Source organism: Oreochromis niloticus, linkage group LG1, assembly GCF_001858045.2.
Source record: "Oreochromis niloticus isolate F11D_XX linkage group LG1, O_niloticus_UMD_NMBU, whole genome shotgun sequence".
Lineage (NCBI taxonomy): Eukaryota > Metazoa > Chordata > Actinopteri > Cichliformes > Cichlidae > Oreochromis > Oreochromis niloticus.
In genome coordinates this window covers 19,969,804-19,995,624 of record NC_031965.2, presented here as the reverse complement: position 1 = coordinate 19,995,624, position 25,821 = coordinate 19,969,804, and the positions used below count along the sequence as shown (strand labels likewise).

General features: G+C 38.7%; 1 protein-coding gene and 1 long non-coding RNA gene across 5 annotated transcripts; one reads left to right on the top strand and one right to left on the bottom strand.

Annotated features, from left to right (window-relative positions):
- Positions 1–536: 536 nt before the first annotated feature.
- On the bottom strand, positions 537–22,281 carry LOC112846566 (uncharacterized). Its single transcript, XR_003219578.1, has 3 exons — positions 21,293–22,281; positions 19,508–19,611; positions 537–698 (listed from the first exon to the last, which is right to left on the bottom strand). It is a non-coding gene; the product is annotated as an uncharacterized LOC112846566 (long non-coding RNA).
- ric3a (RIC3 acetylcholine receptor chaperone a) lies at positions 19,538–24,909 on the top strand. 4 transcript variants are annotated; one of them, XM_025906164.1, is made up of 8 exons: positions 19,538–19,613; positions 19,951–19,994; positions 20,098–20,165; positions 22,566–22,783; positions 22,904–22,979; positions 23,235–23,331; positions 23,639–23,796; positions 23,957–24,909. In XM_025906164.1, exons 4-8 carry the CDS (start codon positions 22,592–22,594, stop codon positions 24,745–24,747), a joined length of 1,314 nt encoding a protein of 437 aa, XP_025761949.1. In that variant the 5' UTR covers positions 19,538–19,613; positions 19,951–19,994; positions 20,098–20,165; positions 22,566–22,591; the 3' UTR covers positions 24,748–24,909. The 4 variants fall into 4 exon arrangements, with proteins under 4 accessions (XP_025761949.1, XP_025761944.1, XP_025761947.1 ...); XM_025906162.1 differs by having other exon boundaries at positions 19,561–19,613; positions 20,093–20,165; XM_025906159.1 differs by lacking the exon at positions 20,098–20,165 and having other exon boundaries at positions 19,546–19,613.
- Positions 24,910–25,821: the final 912 nt, after the last annotated feature.

Below are 25,821 nucleotides of genomic sequence, written 5' to 3'. Positions count from 1 at the left end.
ATAATATTAAATTTCCCTGACAAAAACAATGGAGGTAGCAGGGTTTCACAGTAAAAGCATTTCTAAACAAATAACTGACAATGGCTTTCAGCTGTGAGAGCTAACAGAGCACAATGGCTCGGACTGAATGTGCTGAGTGTGCGAGGGCTATCCCACAAATGGAGGTGATCCTAAATCATGTGCTTAAAGGTTGCAGCTTGAGAGCCAAGGTGTCATGGATAATTCCCACTCAGATATCTATAGCCTTCACTTTCTCACCCCCACTCCCTCTCTTCTAGCTTTACTTTACTTCTGTTAAACAGACAAGCTGCCATGCTATTGATCCCCAGCCTCCAAATGCACACCCCCTCCTACTCAGGCCCACACATGAGGGCAGTCACTAAACCTGTGGGCAAAGGGAAAGAGAACACTCCCCACTGAGTGCAATTGGGATTTGAGAAAGTTAAACACTTCTCAAGCACAAAATTCCAGCCTGGGCAGCAGAGAGGGGATTCTGTCCGCAGGCCTCCTCACACTTACCTGATCAGAAGGTCAGCCCCATCATCATCGTCCTTCTTGCCCATCTTGCACTCTCGTCGCCTTTCAGTAACTCTTGAAGGGCTCAGCTTTCTCATTTACTTCAAACACTGCTGTCAACAGTTTTTGCTGCTGTCCTTGGCTCTAAAACCACACCGGGTTCATATTTTGAGAATGGCACACTTTGGGAGCAAAAGGGGGAAAAAAGAGGGACAGCAGATGAGGTCTGACAGTTAAATATTGAATATATTTTGACAGACAACACTAAACCATAAATAAAGGCTACAATAATTTACAAGATTTATACAAAGGGTAAAATTATTCACAAAGATCTAAAAAACAATCTAAATTGAATATTTCAAGAAACCTGGCACTGAGTTAAATATCAAATCAGCCAATCACCTAGTAGCAGCTCAATGCATTTAGGCATGTAGAGAAACCTTGTTGATGGAGAATGGCCACACTGCTTTGAGCAGACAAGAAGACAGCAGTGATTCAAATAAGCCACTCTTTACAACCGTGCTATGCAGAAGAGCATCTCTGAATGCACAACACATCGATCAGATTAGCTAAGGCAGCAGAAGACCACTCCTGTTTGCTAAAAACAGGAAACTGGGGCTTCAATTTGCATGGACCCACAAATATCGGACAACAGAAGGTTGGCAAAATATTGGCTGATCTGATTTCTGCTGCAACATTTGGATGGTAGGGTCAGAAGTGGAAGCATGGAAGCATGGATCTAACCTGTCTTTAATCAATGATTCAGGCTGATGGTGGTGTAATGGTCTGGGGGATATGTTTTGGTACAGTTTGGCCTCCTTACTACCAACTGAGTATTGTTTAAACTCCACAGTACTGTATTGTTGCTGACCATGTCATCCCTTTATAACCACAGTATACCTATCTTCCGATGGCTGCTTCCATCTCAACTCAGATGAGCTCCACAGTCACCAGGTCTTAATCCACAACATGTTCTCATCCCAACGTGTAATATACTGACGAAAGACAGGGTTAAGGTTAGGGTTAGGGCTGGCATGGATGGCTGAAGCCTGTGGTTGAAGCGTGTCTTACCGCCACGAATGGCATTCTATTGGATTCAATTGAGAATCCATGGGGAAGGGTACCTTTCGCGTTACTATGAGATGCCTAGGGGCGTGGCAAATCGTTGGTATGTTACGCGTTGGGAATGATAATGCTCTGTAATCCAATAGATTGAACATATTCTTTGGGATGTAGTGGAATAGGATATTAATATAATGGATGTGCAGTGACTGTGTGATACTATCATCATATATGGACCAAAATCTCTGAAGAATGCTTGTTAAATGTTCAAATAATGCTAATGCTAACTACACAGCCTTGCTAACACATAGCTACCATTAATTTTCTGACAGCGCTAACAAAGGGTCCTTAAATGATTCTCTGACCTTGTGAAATCTAATAATTTAAGTCAGCTAAAGGTAATCAGCTGCATAATGTGGGACTGCTATTCCTTCCAGTGGGCACTGTTTTCCAGAATTTAACATGTGGCACTCGGTCTATACGTAAAATTACTTCTATAGATGAACACATCAAAATGGTTGACACATTCACCAAAAACACAAAAGATCCCTAGTTAGAGACCATAAGGAGAAGGCAAACAGTGTACAAATCTGCCATATCAAATATGTGGATCCATCTGCTGTGGCGACCACTTGAGAAAAGGGGAGCAGTCGGAATATTTTGGCAATTTTGGACTCTGGCTTACAAGTTAAACAACACTGACCAGGACACAACACAAAGGCTAGAACTGGGAGGAGCCAAAATATTCCAAATTTTCCATAATAAATGATACAGGAATAACGGACGCTTCAATATGAAGACTGCAGGAGCCAGGGATCAAACCCCCAACCTTCTGAATGGTGGTCTACCTCCTGTGCCGTGTAGCACCCTTTATCTATGTAGACCTGTGGGTCTCAATGTGACACAACCTGCAAGAGTGAAAGGAGGAGCATTTAAAGCTCTATCACCACTACAAAAACAGCCTCATGTTTACAAGAACAAGACAAGCACATTACATTCAAACAATGCGGCGCTGCCTCCAATCCTGTGCTCTCTTTCACTCACTACATCTCACCCCCTCGGGGTTAGCAGACCTTCCTTCATGTTCAAAGATTATCTGTTAATCCAAAATGTGCAGGAGCATGAGACGACAGGAAAGGGACCAGTACTCTGGGGGGGGTGAGGGAGGGATGCATGGCTTTATTTGTTTGTTGGCTTTCATATTAATCCATTGGAACACAGTGCAGTTTCCCCTCTTTTCTGGGCATGTGTAAATGTTTTAGAGCCATTAAATGGAAGATGAAATTTTCAATGGATAGCATGTAAAAGTATTAATTGTAAAGACCATTATTTGGTGTCCATGAGGCTGAATCAGCTTAGCCACTCCATTCCCCCATTTGCATACAAAATGCTTTATTTTGGCAATCAATGAAAGTGCTCCACTGTATGTGTGGCTTATCACATGCTTGCAGGAAATGGATTCCTTAGCCATCTCGTTAAATTCTGTTGATGCAGAACAATTTGAAACATGGCACAGGCAGCAATGACATTTAAAGATGCCTCGGCTTAATTATATTTTGCAAACATTTGGGCTGTTTGTCCTCAGGGATAAAGCGCCTCCACTACAAAGTTAACTTGTTAATAATTCAAAATGAATCTCTCTTTTTGTTGAGCACCAATCATTATCTCCTATTAGTGCTGGTTAAGGGCATTCAAGGTGCCTAAAACACACAGGGGAGGCATGCTGCTATTTAATACTTAAAATGAAGTGCATATATGCGACACAATGAACTTTGTAAATTTCAGCAGTAAAAATCAAACCACCTGAGTAACTTGAAATTTTTAACCTCTGGCAGCATGTTGAAACTTGTCTGCTGTTTTTTAGTTGTGATACTTTTCTATGCACACTAAGCAAAGAGGAGTAAACGTGAAGTCACAAAGCACTAATTGTAATCTTCATCACTGCACTAGTCTGCAGATCAACTCCATGTTATGGAACAACTGAAAATTGTGTGTTTTGCAGAGAAATATACATAAAAAGGGTCACAGATGAGAGTAAAGTCAGTGCATTCAAGTGCAACATGAGTCCCCATGCAGATGAATGACAAATTAAATTAAAAAAAAAACCCAATGTAAAGTGTCTTAGTGAAACACCACACTACATTAAGATATTCAGACATGCAGAGCCCCATCTAACACAAAGGTTTAAAGTCACCCTAGACTTTGGACCTTTGTGTCCAGCTGGGTTGAGATGTTGTAACCGCGAAGGCCATAACATATAATAAACATAATTTTTAATTCTCAGAAAAACAGTCAGTTACCCCTCGTGCCATCTGGATGTGGATACTGTCATCATGGAAATAAAGAGACGCTTCATCACCGGATAAAGGTGATAAACTTTGTACTCAAGTGTGGCGACCCTTTCCTCTGAAAGGGACAAATGAACTGAAACTGTGCCAGGAAAATGGCACAGCCGTAGGATGCCTTCACCACTGGGGTCAAGGGAACTGCTTTTTTTTCTTCTTTCTTTCATCCCAGAAGAGTTTACAAAGAATTTATTCACATTTAATTAGTAGTTTAGCTATTATCATGCTTAAATGGTCTGCATGCTTTCTGACCACAAACAAAGCAAAAGTCCCCTTGGAAGCAGAAACCTGGTCTTGCTCCATTTCTTTGATCCACACCAGGTTTTGATCAACAACTTTCTCAAAAACACAAGCTGTTTTGTCCAATCACAAATTGTAACTGCATAAAATCACCAGTTAATTTACACCACAAAACAGCCAAAGAGAGAGAAATAATTTGTCACCCAAATGCAGAAACACAACCCTTAGGAACACGAGAAAGGGATGTTAGCTAAACTTAGCAGCTTTAAAAATGCTACTTTGTACAGTGTGCTCTGTAGTCAAAAGTGCTCGAAGCTTCTTCACTATCTCCTTCATCCTGCCATCTAAGAGAGGGTTGACACACAATATATAACATACAGCAATGACAAGACCATTTTAAATATGTTGCAAAATGAACAATTGCCTACTTAGTCAAAAGAAATTTAACAGGCACATATTTTGAAAGCTGGTTAATTTACTTTACCAAAATGTTATTATAATTTTGTGCTTTTACTTTTTACTTTTTGACGATCATCATTTTTCACACCAGACATTTTGGCTTGTCATAGCAGGAAAAGCAGAGGTCTAACATTAAAACCAACCTGAGTTTGTCTGAGTTGGTTCCAGAGTCCTGGTATGTGCAGTCTGGCTTACTGGCATGGCTTACCCAGATAGGAACTAAACTATGCTAATGATATGCATTTCACTTGCGCCTTTCCCATTATGAAAAGTAAAACGCTCTGCCCTGTTAAAAGTCTATTCACTCATATACATTTTTAAATTATATATAAATGGCATATCATGATATCATTGCTATAACATCGCACCTTTAGATTCTGTAGTGCATCGCCTGGTAACCCGCTCTCAGACAAGCCCGGGCATGTCTGAGAGCGAGAGCTACATGTTATCAAAGAAAATCTAGTATCTAAAAAAGGAGCTACTTCAACACCCTCCAACAAAGCACAGTACTGAGTAGTACACAGTAGTGCAAGATAAGTGTTCCCAAGCCCAGGATCGAGCAGGACATATTAGCAGCTGGTGATGTGTGACCCAAATGTAAACAAATGAATCGCCTGAGTGTCGCTAGCTGCAATCATATGAAAGAGCAAACAAGAAGACAAGAAAGGTAGAAATATTTTCTCAGGTTTATTGTGTGACAATATTATGCAGTTTCTGAAGAGTTACAAGACTAAGGTACTTCAGTTAGTACAAAGCTAAAGTGTTAAGCAATCGTGTTATACTTTTAATTACAATTTCCAGGAAAAACACTGCCTAGACCACTTTTGTGCTCACATTTGACTTATACCATGTCACTGTTATTGCTCTACTGCTAATTAGAAAAGGATGGAAAATGCCCTTAATTTATTTACAAGCTGGTGCCTGCATGCAAACGGCAAACATCAATAAAACATTGTTCGGTATTTGTTGTTCTTGCGTCATCAAAAATATAGTTATTGCAATTTTCCTGAAATATCATGATATAATTTTAGGTTATATTTAGGTTGCATTGCATGTATGGCTCTCAGTAACCATGACAGCCATACATGCAGATACTATTGTTAAAATGTTCTCATGCATGTTAGTAGGTTTAAAAAACACAAGTCTACAAATCAGCTGTGAATTTGGGCAAAAAATAATTTGTAGGAAATTATTATTATTTATTCATTATTAATTATTTAGGAAAAAATAATTAAAACAGGGAAAATAAAACTGCAGCTCAGCCCACTGTGTAGTTTAACTAAGATAAAAAATAACAGAGAATACCTTTGTGTTTGTTGAGCAGCAATTAGGCATGGCCCAATCCAGCATTTTCCAGCTCCAATCTGATATTGATACCAATACACTGTGTGTGTGTCTGCAGTTATTATGTACCAATCCAGTTTTAAACAAATAATCTGTATCTCACTGTGAGAAGAGACTGATATCTATTCTTTTATGTGCAAGGAAATATCAAGTTTAATTTAAGCAGTTTTACTAACTTATGAAAAAAAATGTATATAGTCAGTAATGTACATTTACTGAGTTTTGACATTGCTTAGAGAACTGGCAAGTGAAAGCAGGCCCACTATAAATATAGTGATATAATAAATAATGCACTGGTGTTATTTACACTCGTCTTGCTCTGGATCAAAATGAGGATCATTGGAGAGCAAAGTGTTGTCACTTACAGTCACAGTAATTTTTTTTTCCCTCCTCACCATAAAATTACACTAAACCAGCATCCTTCTAGCTTTGTGGATAAGGTCCCTGACCAAATATGATAAAAAAATAAGCTAAACGAGCCACAGAGTGAGAGAGAAAGTCTCATTAACATTGGATCTTTTCAGTTTAGACAATTTTATTTATACAGGCGCTTCACACTGTAAGGTAAAAGCCCTACAATAATACAGAGAATACCCCAACAATCAGAGGACCCTCTATGAGCAGGCACTTGGTGACAGTGAGAAGGAAAAACTCCCTTTTAACAGGAAGAAAGCTCCAGCAGAACCCTGCTCAGGGAGACAAGAGGCACACTGTGGAAGAGAGCCAGAGAGTAATAATAACTGATGATTAAATGCCAAGTGGTGTATGAACACACAGAGTGAAAAAGGTGAATGAACCCCCCGAAGGCTGGACTTATTGCACCATAACTGAGGGAGGGTTCAGGGTCATCTTATTCAGCCCTAACTAGAGGCTTTATCAAAAAAATAAAGTTTTAAGTTAATCTTAAAAGTAGAATGGAAGAGGGGCCTGAAAGCTGAAAGCTCTGCCTCCCATCCTACTTTATTTTCTACTCTAACCCTAGGAACCACAAATAAGTCAGCAGCCTCAGAGTGAAGTGCTCATTTCAGTTACGCCAGCTCACTTTTCAGGGTGCAGCAACCAAAAATAAAATGTCAAATTGGTGTAGCACCATGAAATTTTTCTGAATTGCTGTCCCTCTGTTGTTAGCTTCTTTATGTCAAGTTATGTGTGTTAGCTTTGCTGCTAGCTGCTCCAATGAGGAAGGACAACATAGAACTGAACTGAATGGATAAGATCCATCACTAATAGCTAATCTTTCTGGGCCTGTGTTCGGCCAATATCTGATTCAAATATCAGCTTGGTGCATCCCTGATATGTAGTTGACTAAACAGAGCATTTTTGACATGAATACCATATGTTAATGTTATATTTAAGATAAAAACACCCCAAAAATCTCATTATTTTCTAACTTGTTAACAGCTTAACCTGAAGACACTGCTTGATTCTGCTCAGCAGCTTTGCTACTCTGCTACATGTGCTGCACAAAGTGAGGAATGTATTGCAAACAATGGATTCAGAGCTGCTTCACTGAACGAGTAAATGCTCAGTAAATGACCTTCAAGGATCTTCTTCTGCAATATTATACTATTATCCATAGAATAAATCCGTATTAAATGACACAACATACTCTATATGCCAAAATCTTTATATCTGAAAAAAAATCAGGCAGTGCTATTTACTCAAAAACCAAATGATGTAGATATAACTGTACCAACACAGAAAAAAATTAATTACTGCAAACTTATGTGCATTCATCTGGCGTGCATTCATTAGGAAGGACTAACATTCAAATCTCCCAGAGAAAGAAGTTTTCTTCATGCCAGTCCATAAAAGCAACACAAATTTAAATTGCATCCCTTAGTGATATTGTCTGTCCTTCTCATACTAATAAATTAAGGTGTGCAGACTGGCGACCATACAACTAAAAGACAGTCAAGGTCTGGCCCGTATTGTAAAACATGTTTCGACTCCATTAATTCACTTCATTCACTTTTCACAACTGTCTTTGCTCTATGAATATACCGGATTCAAATTTGTAACACTGTGTCCTTCATGACACTCAAAGCCAGGTGCATCCCCATCAATATCAGAAAAAAGAGGAAAAAATTAAACCTTCTCAAAATATATACTGTAGGAGTGCTGTGATTTAATATACTGCCATAAGCCCTTGCTCCTACACTCGACATGCAATTTGGAAATAAATTGACTGATTTAGATAGAGGCCCAGGGAGGAGTGAAAAAAACTGATGTAAACCTGGCTCGCTACTATTGAGTGAGGTGACATTGCGCAACAAATCACTTGCATGAATAGAGAAAGAAAACGATTTCTATTTCTAAAAAGTAATTTTGTTTGGGAAAGGTGTGTTGATTGCCATGTATGTGAATCTATTCCTCACTCGACTCGAGGAGCCTGAACATTTTATAAAAGTCAATGTTATATTTGCTGTTAGCATAATAATCAGAAAGGCCAGACTTTCATCCAAAGAATAACAGAATCTCATTTATTCCAAGTGCATAATAGAAGGCCAACTGCAACAGCCTATCTCCCATTCTTTGTATATCTTGCCGTGCAAGAGCAGAAGTAGTTGACTTTTATAGCAGCAGAGTCCATTGTGTTTTAATTGAACCCAATGAAGAATAATTAAGTAATTAAAGGTTTGATAAGAGAGTGGCACAGTAAACAGATAAAAGACCAGTGCTGGTATTAAAAGTGCTGTCAAACTGGGAAGTGAATTGGACATACCTCCAGTATAGCTTCACCAAAAGAAGACAAAGCATCAAAGGCACCACCCAAAATAGGCCAACAGGCTGTATGTCATTTCTTTAAAGAGCTTGTGGCTGTGAATATGCACATGGTCAAAGTTAAAATTTAATACTTCCCAGCTGGATTTTGGGAATGGGAGTGCACTCTGATATTTTCACCACTCTGACATTAGCGGGTTTTATTTTTTGAGTAATTGCACAGCTTGATGTGTACTCAGGGGTTTCCATGAGAACGATGAAAGTCTTATTTCAACAATGCTGCAATTATGGGGAAATATGGAAATACATTTTGAGTCAGTTCACAGCTGAGTTGCCTGGAATAATAGGAATAGAAAACAGAAACAGGGAACAAGGGTGAAAATGGCAAATCGAAACTCAACTGTCTTTAAAATACCAGCCGGTTTATGAGAAAGAATCCTTACAGCTAAAATCCCTAATACCCTCAATGTGTCAAATGCTGAAGCATGGCCACATTACCTTGAAGTAGTTTATGGTGCCACAATTTCCCAAACAGTGGTATCTGCTTTATTCTACATACAGCAGCCATAATCTCTGTTGGCATCATATGCTGGTTGGCAGTGATAATCTATAATCCATTCATCCAGAGAGGGTACACAAATGCATATTTGTTTCCTAGGATTAAAAGCTTATGGAGGGTGTATGGCATGGCCAATAATGTTCATCCATGCCAGCTATGTCAGAATTTTTAGCTTTACTGTTGATGCAGGATTCTTTTTTAAGTCACAAGTAGTATCTGAAGTATATGGACACAGAACAGGGACCAAACGGACACAATACTTCAAATCAAAAGAAAATATTTTGTCAGGAAAATATTGCTTTTGGTGACAAATTTAGGGGGATCCGCATAAGTGTTAAGGAAATAGTCACTGCCAACTTAAGCTGCAGTTTGAAGGTCACCAGGCCTTAGTACAAGATTGAAAAGATCTATGACCATTATTTGACTGAAATGAAACCACACTACACTGCTGAACAAATATGATAGTAAGAACAAAGAAGACAACTGCAAACACCAACTATAGTTTCAACACTCACACTGAAATAAAGTCAATGGGTAAAAAGGATTTTATCCATGTGATGCACTACAGGCTACTACTTAGGCCTTAATGGTCTGCTCTTGAGTGGTAGTAAAAGTACCTTTTCCTGGTGGCTTTTATTAGGAATTTCATTTCAAATATTTTCCTGCTGCGTTAAATAGTTTATATTTCCATGTATGATGCTAGTCATGAATCTAATATATAGGGTTAGGATATCTGTACCAATGCCGATTGAATAACATAGATTGATAGATACACAGTAGATTCTTACTGCCTTTCTTATCAGTGAGACAGGCCTACTGCAGAAGCTGCAGTTGTTGTCATCATTGGCAGTATAAAAGATGGCTACCATAGCTACCATGACATCAGCCTTTGGTTTCTGAAGTGCTGTTTTCAAGCCCCGAGTTGAGCATTTCCAACTGGTAGGAAAAAGAAAGACGTAACAAGAAAAGGGCAGATCTGACTCTGAATGGCTAGTCTTTGGCTAATGACTAGCCAATGAATGTGCAGTTTCACATCACAGACAAACCTCCATGAGTCCATAAACTCAGCAGGAATGTATGTACAGAAGTCAGGAATCTTATCTTTTGACTTCTGTTGGATCTGAAGTCTTTTTGCAACCAGAGCTATCGCCATCTGATGGCCTTCAGACAGAATGTAGCTTTTCAGGCATTTTCCAAAATGGCTTCATTTTTCTGACCTGGAAGCTACGTTCATGTTTCATGCTGTCTTTGATTGTCATCGTCTATTGTTTTCCTGTGCTTGTAGGTATCCTTCTTGTTCAGCAGCAAAGGAAAAGCAAAAACACTTATTTTTGCTGTACCTGGAAGAATTGTAGCCTTGGTAAATACACTGCTAATTAAGTACCAAGTACCATCACATTCTCAGAATTTTAGTGCTGTTCACATCCCTAATAATATATCACTAACAGCTAGGTCAACCTAACTTAGATTTGGTCAGAAATTTTCCAAAAATCATTATTTGCAATCTTGATACAAAAAATCTGGTAAACAAAATATTCATGTCCTCAAGTTGCTTCAGTCTATCATTTTAAAAGGAAAAAAAAGTGAAATGTTTACCAAGAGGCATCCAGGCAGACACAAAGAATGATTGCATCACTGAAACTATTGCAAAGCATGTTTACACAGCTGAAAATAACAGCTGGTGCACTATTTTATCATCATACTCATGTCAATCTCGTCTTGCAGTCTAAAAGAAATGTTGTATTCTGAGGTTATTTGGTAGACAACTGGTAATTTTTCTTTGAACACCAGTGGACAAGAAACCCATATTGAAATAACTTGCTCTCTTTACCCAATCAGACGATGGCTTGTTACATATATATATATGTGTGTGTGTGTGTGTAAAAGCTGTATTAAACTTGTTAAATGTGAAGAGCATCATCTCAAAGTTAAAACAGATAACCTTGCATCGCAAACAAGCTGTAGGCCAAACAATGCTTCAATCTGTACCGCACTTACAGCTAGAAAATAAATAAATAAATATCTGTGTAGTGTAGCTAAAGGTTCACAGGCACAGATTCCTCTGGGTTACCAAGGAACAGACAGGACACCCATTTTTAAACACCTCTTAATAGCTTTTTAATTAGCAATTGGCTCCATGCCAGCCGCAATTGCCACCACATATTCGTCAAACTTGGGGAGGCAATCTTTCACACTACCTCCCCAAGAGATGTGCTGGCTATATGGATCTATAACACACAAAAATCAATTCTCATTGTAATTCTAATCAATTGCATCCCCGGTAAAGGGATTCAAGAATTTGTAAGGGGTAGCTTTGTAAGTGTTTACCCCAACAATTAAAAAGCAGTGGAAACAGCAGCATCCCCATTTTCATAAAGGTAATGCTTAAATCTCGAATGTAACCTTGCCTTTTTTTCTGTCTTTTTTAATCTTGTCTTGTCCTGTCTAAATATGCCATGTTTTCCTCAGTATACAATCACACTGTGTGGGAGTAAATCAACATGTAAGTAACACATTTCCATTTTCATTAGAAATGACAAATACTGTATTTCAGTGCAATTTTTACCCTGCTTCAGTTCAATATTGAGCCATCCACTTCTGAATGTCTCCGAGATGGTTATGATGACAGTCCCTGTGGGGTTTTGAGAATTGCATAATAGGTGGAGCTGCATAACATCTGCATAATAAAAAGTACTGACAATAAGTCTATGCAATGGCCTAAATTTGGAACAGAGAACTGAAATTGGCACAGAAAAGCTTCCTATGCCCTCAACACCCTGACCCTAGATGTTTTTAGAGCAAGTGACATGTCCAACAATAGTTAAAAGGACTGCATGATTAGCAGTGCAGAATACATTACTGAGGTCAACAAATCAGATCAAAACCTGTGTCGGAATCAAATTACTTTAAGTATGTTGCTCTTCTCCATTTGGTGAAGACAAAATTCTGAATAAATTAACTAAAACCATTATTTTCATTTTGCAATAAGTGATCCGCAATAAATGAAGTATGACAGGAAACTGAAACTCATCAGAGTTCTAAGATATTAACCCGTTTTTCCATGCTAGAAATCAAAATGTTCACTGCTTCCTTCAACAGAAAGAGACATGGGGGCCCTGGTGCACAACTGAGCAAGATGACAAGTACATCAGAGGCTCTGAGAAAAAGTTGCTTCCAAGAGCCTCAACTGGTGCCTTTATCAAATGTTACCATTAAAAAAAAAGTAAACAGTCTCAACGTCAACAGTCAAGAGGTGACTCCTGAGTGGTGTAACAAGATTAATGGGTTAGCACAGTATCTAGACCTACAGCCAGTTTTCAATGTCACGAAGGTTGCTTTCTTTTAACCTGGCTACATCACTATGGTAACTTCTCCTGAAGAGCTTATCCTCAGGGTTTTATTAAAAACGTATATAAAATGTGCCATATTAAAATGACTCAAACAAGCTTCTGATCATTTTTTCCCACAGATACAGACTGACAGAATGCGTTACATATGTAAACCTGTTGAGCAGTAGGTTAGTTTTACAATGAATGAAGCCAGGCAGAAAAGTTACAGCAGCACAAATTGCCTGGGTTACATCGATCCTGGGATGAACATGCGTTTACTTAACATAGAATATGCATAAATGTTTTTATGCATGTCCCCATTTTACACTGCTGAGATCTAAATAAATGCACACAGATTAGAAAACTGACTAGTTTTTATTAATACGTTCAATTAAGGAAATTAATTTCACTTTTATTTGGCCAAAAATGAAGTTTATGTCAATATCAGACCTGAATGCAGAGCTTTAATATCATGTTTAAAATGATCAAATTTCAAAGCAAACAGCTCTAATGTGCAACTGTCACCTGAAAAAGAAAAGACAGAGCAGTAAGAGTGCACTGAGTGCTAAAAAAAAATACATTAATACGTGAAGTGAACATTTTTTGCTGCATTTCTCAGTTGCCTTATTTGCAAGTATGTTTATCTCATTTTGTCAAGCACCTTGTTTTACATGAGCCCACATAGATACTGAAGGAAATGTGGGTTAACAAAGAAAGCTGTTAACCACTGACGTGATACCTAAAATCAGCCCAACTAGCGTGAATAAATATGCTGAATTTGCTTCCTAGTACGCCCCACAGGATGTGTCAGAGAGAAATTAAGACAAGCAAAAGAACACACACAATGGGAAGACTGGAAAACCATAACGTCAGTGACACAGGAGCTCATCCAGGTCACAATCCAGCATTATTCAGAGATTACTGCCCATAAAACAACAAACACGACCTTGACCTTGAGCACAGTGTGGGTGAAGACCTATTAGGTGATCAGTCTGTGCAAGTTTCACTAAAATCTGGTGAGTAGTGATTCGTGTGAAATGTGGAAAGACTCCCCATGGCATAAGCTCATCAGACGTTCACCTGGATAAGCTAAAAAAAAGTGATGTTGCTAGACTAATCTAAGTCTGAGGTGTTTGGATCAGAAAGAAAAACATTTGTGAGACTTAAAACAAATGAAAAGATGCGGGAGGAGGTCATGACACCATCTTTCAAGGAAAAAATGTGATGGTTTCAGGGTGCTTTGATGTTGCTGAAATGGAAGATTAGTACAGGATAAAGGGATCTTCAGCAAGGACAGCTACTGGTCTGGTTTTCAACACCATGCCATGCCATGTGGATGATGTTTGATGGAGCCAACTTCCTCCTACAAAAGAGCCCAAAGCAAACCTCAAAAGTATGGAAGAACTAATTAGAGGAGGCACAGTCAGCTGGTATATGAATGTGTGGCCAGTGCCTTCACTAGATCTTAATTCTATTAAGCTGTTGTAGGTACAGTCTAACCACATTTTAAGAAAGAAGTACCCATAAAGCCACTCCAAGTGTGAGATACTTCAAAGAGACAAAGTCAAATGTCTCCTGATTACTTCAAACAATAGACAGAAACAGGGCTATGCAGGTCCACAAGGCTGAATGACGCCTTATTTGACAGACTAAGTTATTATTTTGACTAAACTTTCCATTCAATTTGCAGCTCATTTGAGGAATAAAAGTAAGAGACTTAATGAAAAAGGTGAATTAAACTTTTGGGTATTAGTGTATACTATAAATCATTTATTTGGCCCCTGAAGGGATTAACACATTGATCACCATCTTAAAAAAAAAGAACCCAAAACCTTTAAACTCTTGATCAAGCATTCTGTGAAAGATGGGAAGTGGGATCATCTCCGCAATGGTCTTCGCTAATAAGTCCCATAGGTCCCTCCTACACTACTTGACCTTTGTCCACGTCCATTCAGTATTTATTCCAACACTCTTTGCACTCTGCAGCCTTGTGCTATTTGATTCTTGTTAACATAAACAGTTTGATTTCTGTGTGGATCTTATAGAGTCATATTTTTTCTGCATATTTTCTCTTTTTAACCCTTATTAACAAGGTTAGCCATCTGTTTTACAAAGTCGACCTATTCTTGTATGTACACACTAAGTACAATAATATCATCAGTTGGCTTTGTTGTTCTTGTTTTCAGCTGTGTGTCATTCACATCTTCATCTTTTAAAAAAAGGTACTGAAACTGTGTGCAAATGCATTAACAATACGAAAACATCCAAATCAACTCAAATTTATAACTAAACATGCAGCTCACACAACAGTATTCAGACAGCTGCACATATATTTGTTTTTCAGACACTTTCTTGTCCTCTGTATATTTAATCTGAATTGCGCCACGACTGAGATGTGTGTGTGAGCTTGGACTTTAGGTGTTGAGACCAAAGTGTACTGCCACACGGGAACTCAAACTAAACGAGTAGTTATGTGTCATTCCAGGATTATTAATGACAAGCAAGAGCAAATGCCGGCGGAGAAAATAAGGAGATTATGACCAAAAGCATGCCGTGCTATTTGTCAAACATGGTGCTGTTATTGTTATAACTTGGACAAGTAGGGGAGCTGGCAGACCAGCGCCTACTGATGATTTTAACTAATTAAGAAAGCCATAATATGAATATAGAGGTACACAGGAGTATTCTGTTGAGCCAAACTCAGCAAGACAAACAACAAAGCTTTTCAGGCTAAAAAGGTGGAACATCCCCACTTGGTCCAATCAACTGCAAAGATTTCAATCAAATTGGGTGCCTTCAACCTCCTGAAGATCTGAAAAAGACAGAGGGACTCCATGACAAGCTAGAGCTGACAACGGGTGGTCTGAACATCACCCCTGAGCATACGCAGTGTTGGGTGATGTCTGTGGGATACAGACGGGTACTGACTAATGACGCAGACATAAAGTCCACACCAGAACATTGATGGTGTAGTAGCTTATCCAGTACATAATTCTTCAGAATTCACAGCTTATTGCCTGTAAAAAGAAGACCTATTAGCTAACCACTGTGTGCAAATTTGAACAAAAATGTGCCATAGAAGGAGCATGGACTCTTCTGAAAATGGAAAAGTGCCCATAAAAAACAACAAATGTGACCCTGACCTTGTGCAGATTTCAAGTGATGACCCACTGGGTGTAACTATGAGTAAACTCTGACCAATACTGTAGGATCAGTAACAATTCTTATGAACTGCAGACAGATGGACAGTAGGACAACTCACCAAGGCATAAGCTGATTGGTGCCTTGACCAGATGAGCTAAAAATGAAATTGCATTTTTCTTTACTTCATGGTAATTGCCTAGCAACTTTTAAAGCTCTGAACTTGGAGAAACATGTAATGAAAGGATATGTCTTTTACACAAATACTCGCCCAAACCTACTCATTAAAGCCTTTAATTGAGACTAAATGTGCTTAAATACAGAACCTACAAATAAAAAACTGTCAAAATACTTCTGACTACAGTGACTTCAAGAGCTAAACTGGTAAAATGGCAGTATGAAGTAAACCTAAAGCCAGAAATTGCTGAAAAATATTCATAAGTCAGTGTAGCTGATCACTGGCTAATAATCAGGCCTGCTTTTTTCAAATTTACAATCTTAAACCCAAACAGACTGAAAGACTGAGACAAAAATACCCCCACCCCTTCTACCCCACAATAAAGCAGCTCTATCACTATTAGAGTATAATATCACAGGATCTAATTAGAATACTGTGTGCCTCCTTGTGCTTTGTTTACTGTCATGTGAGTCATTAATGTTCAGTTTGTACTCGGTTGATGATCCTCTTTGTTTTATTTTTAGTTTGTGCTGCGCACTGCGGACAATTAAGTTCCCAATAATATAATTTATTAAAGGCATATAAAACAAAGCTATAATAAAAATGCAACGATTACAAGGTTTCGATTAACACGGTCCTAACAGGGTTCCCAGTGGTGAAGCGATGCCCTGCTAGAGTCGACTAAACTGCAGGAGCACACGAGCTGAACCATCTTCACTGAGCTGCAAATGTGGTAAACCTGCACATGGACTTAGTGGGTGAAAAAAAAATCAATTTTGATAAATCCTCCTTAGTCACTACAAAATTACAAGACAAATCTGTTGAACAACATAATTATATATCATATGACAGTTGGGAGTCTGATCGCCTGTCTTACACATACCATACCTTTGTACCTGAGCCTACACTGCCATCTGCTGCTTTATGATTTAAAAACACACCAGAGGCCCTGCAGAGTGGGTGGGGTGATAGGTCATGTGTTGCATTCAAGTTCTATTGTAAAAACCTAACCTTCCAATTATTTATATATTAAATTCTTAAAGGACTAGCACCTCCTTTATTTACTACATTCGTATTTTGGAAAAACGACTAGGAGAGATTAAAAAGATCAGGAATGAGATGAGACGTTTGTTTTCAAATGAAGAAAATATCCTTTAGCCAGCTTCCCATTTCTGGAGCATCTTACCCTTGACTCATTGCCTGATGACCTCCCCTGTATCCTTAATCTAGAGGTTTTACACATCAGGATATATCAGTGAAGATGTGGTTTGACGGTTATTAGAACAGGTTCAGGGTTTTTTTTAAGGGTAGCCCTAGTAAGCTGTACACACAGAGATCACCCTCCCTGAGTTCTGATGTATACCCAATCAAATTGTCCTGGAATGAGGCCTAAAGTGTAACAAAAACCACTCAGATCAGAAAAGAGAAACAAGGGTTACTGCTAGATGTCCGAGGGTAAAAGAGGCTTTGTATGCTCCTCAAAGGGAATGAGTGGTTTCATTTACTTCAGTTTAAAATACAAATTTGTTTATCAAATGGCAAGAAATAGCAGCTGTGCTTACCTGCAGAGTCACCCCTGAAAGACCCATTTTAAGCCAAGAAAAACCCTGGAATGTAAATGTTCCCCCTTTGCGTTTACTATTTTTGCATTAAAAATAATGCTTGTGCAATATTCTTGTTCAACAGTATCTACTATTTGCTGTTTGTGTCATAAGTGTTTTTTCTTTGCATAGTACTTGCTCTGTTCTCTTAAGCTTTTTACCCTTGTTTCGCTTGGTTTCTCCAGTAATGGCTCTAAATGTTGTTCTTTTAAGTTTTATTGCTTTTAATGGCTGATTTAACATCTGGAACATTCAAAGTAATGTTGATAAATGATGTGAGTTATCTCAGGAAAAAACAGACCAAACAAATATTGTTTGTAAGTTTTGCATTTAAAGCTTTCATTAGGAAATAATTGTTCAATATTGTAATAAATTGCATTTGGCGCTTTGCATATCAGGGGTGTAACCTCTTGTTGTGGTGTGGTTTTATTTCTTTGTTTTTATTCAAGTCTTTACTTTTAATGGAATAAGGCACAGTTATCGAAAAATAGAGGGCAGCCAAGTGAAGTAAACATACCGATTCAGTGTCATTTGCCGCAGTGTAACACCATGACATGAATTTACTAGATCAATATCGATGATCAAGCGTGGCGCACCTGCAAAACACTTGTAAGCTTATGCTTGCTTCTCTCAGTCTGCCACTCTTACCAAATATGAGGTACAAAAACATGGCTGGAAACACAAACTGCAACCATCATTCCAAAAAACTGTTGGGATACTGCATAAAATTTAAATGTTAAAAAGGAATGGAATGATTTGTAAATCATTCACAATAAAACTGAGAAAAAATATCATGTGCTTAAAGTTAGAAAATGCACCATTTTAAGAAAAAAAATAAGGCCATTTTGAATTTGATGGCAGCAACATGTTACAAAAAAGTTGGGATAGGATCATCCTCTCTTCTTATACCAACAGTCGACAGGAATGCTTTCATTCTTCTCTGATATCAGATTCTAGCTGCTCTGCTGGGTCTTCTTTGTGGAGTTTTTATTTCACAATGCACCAAATGTATTCAGTTGGTGAAAGCTCTGGCCTGCAGGCAGCAGCTGCTCGCTTCTATTCTGAAGCCATGGTGTTGTAATAGATGCAGTATGTGGTTTACCTTTCGTCTTGCTGAAATATACAAAGCCTTCTCTGAACACGTTGTGTTGGCTGCACATGTTGCTTTAAACCTGTATATACCTTTCAGAACTACAGCACTACTGCATACCCATACGATCGGACAAGCAAGCTTTGGAGTCAAGTGCTGATAACAAGTCGGATTGTTCCTCCCCTTTTTAGTCTGGAGGACGTGGCGTCTTGTGTTTTCCAAAAAGAATTTAAAATTCCTTGTGCAAGCCACGGTAAACTGTGTTCACAGACAACGATTTCCCGAGCCCGTGCAGTAATTTCCATGCCAGAATTATTCCTGTTTGTAATCCAGTGCCGCCTGAGGGCCCAAAAATCACAAGGACAGAGATTTCTCCAGATTCTCTGAATCTTTTGATGATGATATGTAGGCCTAATATAAACAATGAGATTAAATCTTCACATTGAGAAACATTATTCTAAATTGTCACAATTTGTAGACACAGGTTTTTGAAGACTGATAAACCTCTGCTCATCTTTATTCCTGAGAAATTCTCTAAGATGCTGTTTTCACACCCAATCATGTTACTGACTTGTTGCCAGTGAACATAACTGGTTGTAAAATGTTCCTCCTGCAATTTATTTTTTAGCACCACTTACATTTCCAACCTTTCATTTCTCCCTTTCCCACCTTTTCCAAGATGTTTTGCTGCTATTAAATTATTTCAAAACTGAGCTAATATTTGTCATGAAATACTAAAATGCCTCACTTTAAACATTTGATATGTTTTCTATGTTCTGTTGTGAAATCATTCTGATTTGACTTCTTGGGAATTGGAACTGTAGTTTCCTGCTATTCCTCAATTACACAATTAGAAAAGCACTGATTGGACTCTCACTGTACCACCAACAATAAGCAATGACATACTGTGTTTTCTTACCTTAAATCGGGTATTTTTTGTTACTAGTTTAGTAGCATGCAGATCCAAAACCTAGATGATGTTCCAGTCTGGCAGTTTATGAGATCTGGGCCTCTGTTTGAACGCTGTAGGTGAAGATACTCATATATAGTCAACAATAACAACATTAATATTAATGAGAATAATAATAATAATAATTGGGGGGTTGTATTCGGTCTCTGGAGAATTTCAAACCATCTGCTGCTCACTTTTTCAAACAGCACTTGAATGCAGCTGCTCTAATCTGGTCTAATCTGGGCAGCAGGATCACCAGATGAGCAATAACATCTGTGGATACCAGCTTTCCCGTTCAAGTGAAATTAACGCGTTGCTGTCATTTTCTGGAACAAAATGTCGATAACAACTTGCCAGAAGGTTACTCTTATATCATGCTCTGTTCTCTGCGTTTCTCTCTTTCTGCCCAGGATGCTTTTGCCCAGAGCGAAACAGGAGATGGGGCAGCCTGAGGGTAAGACGGCTTATCAGATCATCATCCATCCCCATCCTGCTCCATCTCCAGTGTTTTTTGTGTCAGTGCTGCTGTTGTTAATGCCAGCTGTTTCTCAGTACAGACCATGCCAGGCACAGAGGCCCTATCCTTCATAGTCCACACAAGTTTGCTGAAATCTTACACTGTACAGTGAGTTTAAAAAAAGAACTGCATTCACCATATTTTAAAGAACAAATAATTTGGTTGTTAAAATGCATTTGAATCAGTTTGACCATTTATCTAAATCTGAAACTAGTGATGTGTTTTTGTACATTTCATATCATGTTAAGCATGAGCTGCTGTGTTTACAGACACAGGTGTGCGTTGACTCTGACTGCACCGTTTCAAAACTTGTCGTTGAAGCAGTTAAAAAACATTCACAAGAAACACAGTATGTGACTTATTTGTTATTTGACTTTAGCCTGATATCAGTTTCACACAGTCACGAGCACACACCCAGAGGTGCTGTCAAAACGGATCAGTCATCACAGCAGGGGCATCTTATCAGATATAAACTGGTAGTGATTTGACTCTAGACCATAAACAACTGGAATTTTCTAATCTAATAAGCGGAAAATTGGTGACCTTATATGAAATATGAACATACTACAGTCAAAAATAGAAAGCTACTGTGGATTGCACGTTATTCTTAGATATTATTTATATGAGGAATGAGCCATTTAGAGAACAAAGAATGTGGTTAGTGATTTGGTTTTAGACATTAGGGCACAATTTGCTTTGCTTTTCTTTTTTTCTTACGCATTTTCACAGCCTAATAACTACAACTTGCTTTAGGTTCACTGAATGTCTTCAGCTAAAAGCAGCAATGGGTGGTTACAAAATTTACCCAAACAGTAACCAATGCTGGCCAACAAACAACCCAAGGAGACGAAATATTTCAAAATGTTCCCAGGCAGATATTGATATGGCAGCTTTCCAGACTACTCTCTGTGCTGTGTTTCGCATAACTGCTGTAACTGAGCCAATTTATGCCTGCTAGCAACCACTGACTGTATAAAACAGTACAGTCTGTGCTAGCACACGAATATAAAGCTGCAAACTTTCCACACAGTTTCTTACATTATTACTCCAAACAAAACAGAGACCCTCTCTCTTCTTTAAAGCCACATTTAAATGTGCCCAGTGTTAAGGGACGTAAACATTTAGCTATTTGCTAGTTTTTCAGTGTGTTGTGGCCAGTTTTCACCTCTGACAGGTGAGACCAGAGCATGCTAACATCCTCATCCTCTTGCAACCAGATGTGTGTGTGTGTGTACCTTCTCACTATGCAATGTTTTTTCCGCAGGCCGATTTTAACCAGCGTCCCAGTCACATCTTCCACTTGTAGTGCTAGTTAACTGCCACATGGGGGCAGCATCGAGCTTGATTTTACATAAATGCTGAAACATGTTGAGCATAAGCATCAGAAGGTCTGTGTTCCTGCACAGAGGAGTGTCAAAATTCTCGAAATAGGCTTCTGAAAAAGCAATAACTATAAATAAAAACAAATCCAAATGTAGGCATTTCATTTTACCCAGGGCTTTCCTGACTGCTTTGACCTTCTTATGTTTTTGACATTGTTCTCAAATATTGATCTGATCCCCATGAATCTCTTCACTTCATTCTTTACAAATTGTATCTCTTTTATGAATAATAAGTTAATATAGAGGAAAAATTGTTCCCAACTGGGCTGGATCATCCAGTGGGCATCCTAGGAATGTGTCCATGGGTCCATGCACAGTTAGGGGCCAATCTAAGAGGCGTTAGACATTATCATTATAAAACAAGTCAAGTCAAGTCATCTTTATTTATATAGCACATTTAAAAGACATCAAGTGTCGGCCAAAGTGCTGAACAGAGGGATAATATAATGAAAGAATTAAAGTAGAAAGAAAACATTTAAAAAAAGAATTGTAAGACAAGTAAGAGTATATAGCATATAATGTACATGCAAATATGCACATACATATACAATGTGATTAGTGACACTGAAATGTTCTGGCTGCTTCATCTGATCACTAAAGAAAACAAAGAACAAAGCTTAACTATGAAAAAAGACACATTTTATGGATAAATGTTATCAAATGAATCCAGAGAATGATAGCATCTAAATAATCGTTAAGTAAAATCTAATTAAAGATACTAAAAGTTTAATGGCTGAGGATACATTCCCCGTGATATGTTTTTTGGGGAAATTTGCTTTAACCTCCTAAGACCCAAACTCTTTCATGGCATGCATTTTTAATTTCTCTTGGGTCGATTGGGACCTGATGAATTTAAAAACAAAGAATTACCAGATTTATTTATTATTTATTTTTTCTACCTGATTTTTGTTTCTGAGAAAAATGAGATCCACATATGAGGACATTCGTTTTAAATTTAGATAGAACAGTGGCAGTTTAATGTCCTTGTAAGTGTATATCAGGCCCTTCTAGAGCAAAATGTGTTATTTTGGTCTAGATAACCCAAAATGTGATGTGCACATATGTGGACGCCAGGTCCTAGGAGGTTAATGATTCTTATTAATTGAATGAAAGACTATTTTTGCAGTTGGACCTGGGTTCTACCCTCCCGCCATGCACAAGCTGTCAGTGCCAGAAGACCCAGAACAGTGGGACGTGGACCCTTCATTTTCAGTGACACACAGTTTGGAGGCAATGGCAAAAGTAAAAGGCATCAGACGAGGCAAAAAGTACAACCTGATGGCTCAAGTGATACCCTTATATGGCTTTGGGATCCTTCTTTACATCCTTTATATTATACATAAGGTAATTTTAATTTCTACAGCTTCTATATACTATTTGTTATTAACTTCATGCAGAGCTATAGTATGATAAATGTAACTGTATACTCAATTAATCTAATTATAATCATGTTTATGTTCACAGCTGACATGTAGGGGGAAGGTTAATAAACCAGGAAAGAACTCTGCAGTAATCGTGGGAACCAGGAAGAACACAATAAGTAAGTACTACGAGAAATGTAAAATCATTTTCTTCTCATGTAACTTCGAACACTTTTTTCTGATACCTTTAACAAGCTGACATGAATACAATTTACCACACCAAAGGTACAAAAGATGCTATAGTGAAAGGAATTTAAACTATAGGCCATTTTAAGATTGAGGGGGGTACGTTTTTTGACGTGTACAAGTGTGCATTGAGTTTAGTGCATTATATTTTAACATCAAAACGATGTTGTCCTGTGTAAATTGTGTAGTCACTGCTGATGAGCTTGCCAGGCTGCAGGAGAGACTGCTCCAAACGGAAGAGATGATGGAGAGGATTGTGTCCAAGAGGAACAATAGTTCTGGGAGGTGAGACTTATTTATTCATTTATTTTTATCAACTTGTGTTTTACTTCCAGTAGCATCACAGCACCAAATAAACTGTGATGAATTACCTAAGTAAAGATAAATAAAGAAGCAGTAGTCGTCAGATACATTTGTCGTTTTTGGACAAAATAATTAAAAGCAGAAAATAAAAGCAGAAATCTGTATGCACTGTAGGGATGTGTAACTGAACGTAATAAGAATGTAACTTTAAAAAAAACAGTTCATTAATCGGGTATAGAGTGATGTACTCAGGCAGGGCTACTTTACCTCACTCTGTGCTGCTCTCTAGTGGTAGACGAAGGAGGAGTAAAACCACCACGTCGAAGAAAGAGGAGAAATTACTCAGGCAGCTGAGACAGATCACACAGCTGATTCAAGAGAGCCGATTGGAGGGAGCCTCCCCAGAGATGGAGGCCGAGGAGGTCCCATACTGTGCAGACTGGGAAGGTGCATCTGAAATGTCGAATTCACATTTTTTACACAGTTTGCATTTGCTCAATTTGTTACAGCCGTGAAATGAAGTGCATTTTAAATTTGAGTTCAAATTAAATCTCCATCAGATTTTTATTGTGAGGATTTGATGAAGCCTCTTTGAACACCAATGCAGGTTACCCAGAGGAGACCTACCCAGAGTATGATGAACCCTGCCCCAGACGTGGGTTTAAGACAGTTAAACTAGAGGAACCCCCCACACAGCCCACCGCTGAGGCCCTAGCAGAGAGGATGGAGCAAGAGGAGGAAGAGGTTATGGCAAGGAAACTCTCCATAGTGCGAGAGGAAGAGGAAGAGGAAGATGAAGATGAAGAAGATGATGAGGAGGAGGACACAGAAGCACAAGATGATGAGGATGAAGAGGAAGAGGAAGAAGAGGAGGGAATAGAAGAAGATATGGGAGTAGAGGAAGACATAGACGAGGAAGAGGATGATGATGAGGAGGAGGAGGCAGAGAAAAGGCAGTTGCTCCGTCCTCCATCATCCCAGCCTGGTCCTGAAAGAACGACGACAAGAATTGGTTTGGAGGTGAAGAAAGAGCTGCAGTGTAACAATAGCGGGAAGAAGCAAATCAGCTTCAGCGAACACAAGGATGTCTTCCACTACCCTAAAGAGGACACTTACGAGAATGGGGAAGAGGACAAGGAAGATCAGATGGAGGAGGAGGACGAGGACACAGAAGTGGAAGAAGAGGAGGAAGCTGATGAAGATGACCCAGTGATGGAGGCAGAGAGCCTGCAGTTCAGCTGTGATGGCAGTTCAAACCCAGAGGAGGAAGCAGAGGAGGATATAGAAGGGAACTTTTTAATGTCAGCAAATGTAGAGGGAGAGGGTCGAATCCATGCAGACACACCCAAGGAAGTCAGGGTGAGCGGCCTGAGGATGAGGAACAGGAGGGAGACATAAGGACGTTTCCTGCTTCTGAAATGCGTTTGAAAACAGACAGTGAACTCAGACTTGTGTTACTATTACTCTCTTATATGTTTAAACCATAAAATCCAAACTAAACAGAGGCATGCAGTGATGTTCTTAAGTGATACTTTTGTACAAATAAAAGTTTCCTTTTACCACAAGCACCTCAGATGACTGTAATGCATTTTGTTTTCTATTTACATTCACATTCCCAGAACAATTACACCCCTATGAAACATTTAAAGGGGATAATGGTACTTTTTCATTCAGAATTTCACGGTTTCTTCTTTTAAAACCTATTCAGTACATTTGCAATTTGCAATATGATAAACGCTACACTCAAAGTGTTAACCTGTTATAATTTTAAAAGCCGTCCACATCCATGGTGTTCACCCTCACAGCTGTTTTCACTTCTTTGCCTGATTAAACCACTTTTTAGGTCAGCGGAGATCTGTATAACAGTGCTCGCCCAAATGTTCAGTCAGTCAGGTTAATTTAATCATCTGTGTGGGTGTGAAAAGCCTTTAATTTAAAGAACTGAAGGGCAAGTCTCCAGACACTGATGTCAATTAAATCTTGATCTTGGCACCTGAAACATTTTGTTTCACACGGTGTGAAGCTTTCTGTCTAAGTGTGTGTTTAGTTTCCACTGCATGTAGATATATTTCCAGAATGAGAATGTGCTTAATGACAAACATGGAGACGCACATGATGACAGTGGGTCCAAGGATGTCATCCCGATACTAACAGCAGTCAGGGTGTCGTTACCTAGTCTGTAGAGGTCTGTCCGTCCCTCCATGGATATGCCTCCCCAGACCATCACTGACGCACCACCAAACCAGTCATGCTGAATGATGCTACAGACATAATTACAGGCAGAGCCAGGCTCGAAAAGGGGCAGCCAGCTGCCGTGACCTGTTGGTAATGAGGGAAAAAAGAGAGCAAAGTACACACAGATTGAGTACATGATACAAGATTCAGTCATTTTACGATGTTTTATTTGTACTGACTGCACCTGTTTATGCATATTTGGGTCACTCTACTTTTTAGTTCCATCAGTAAAAATGC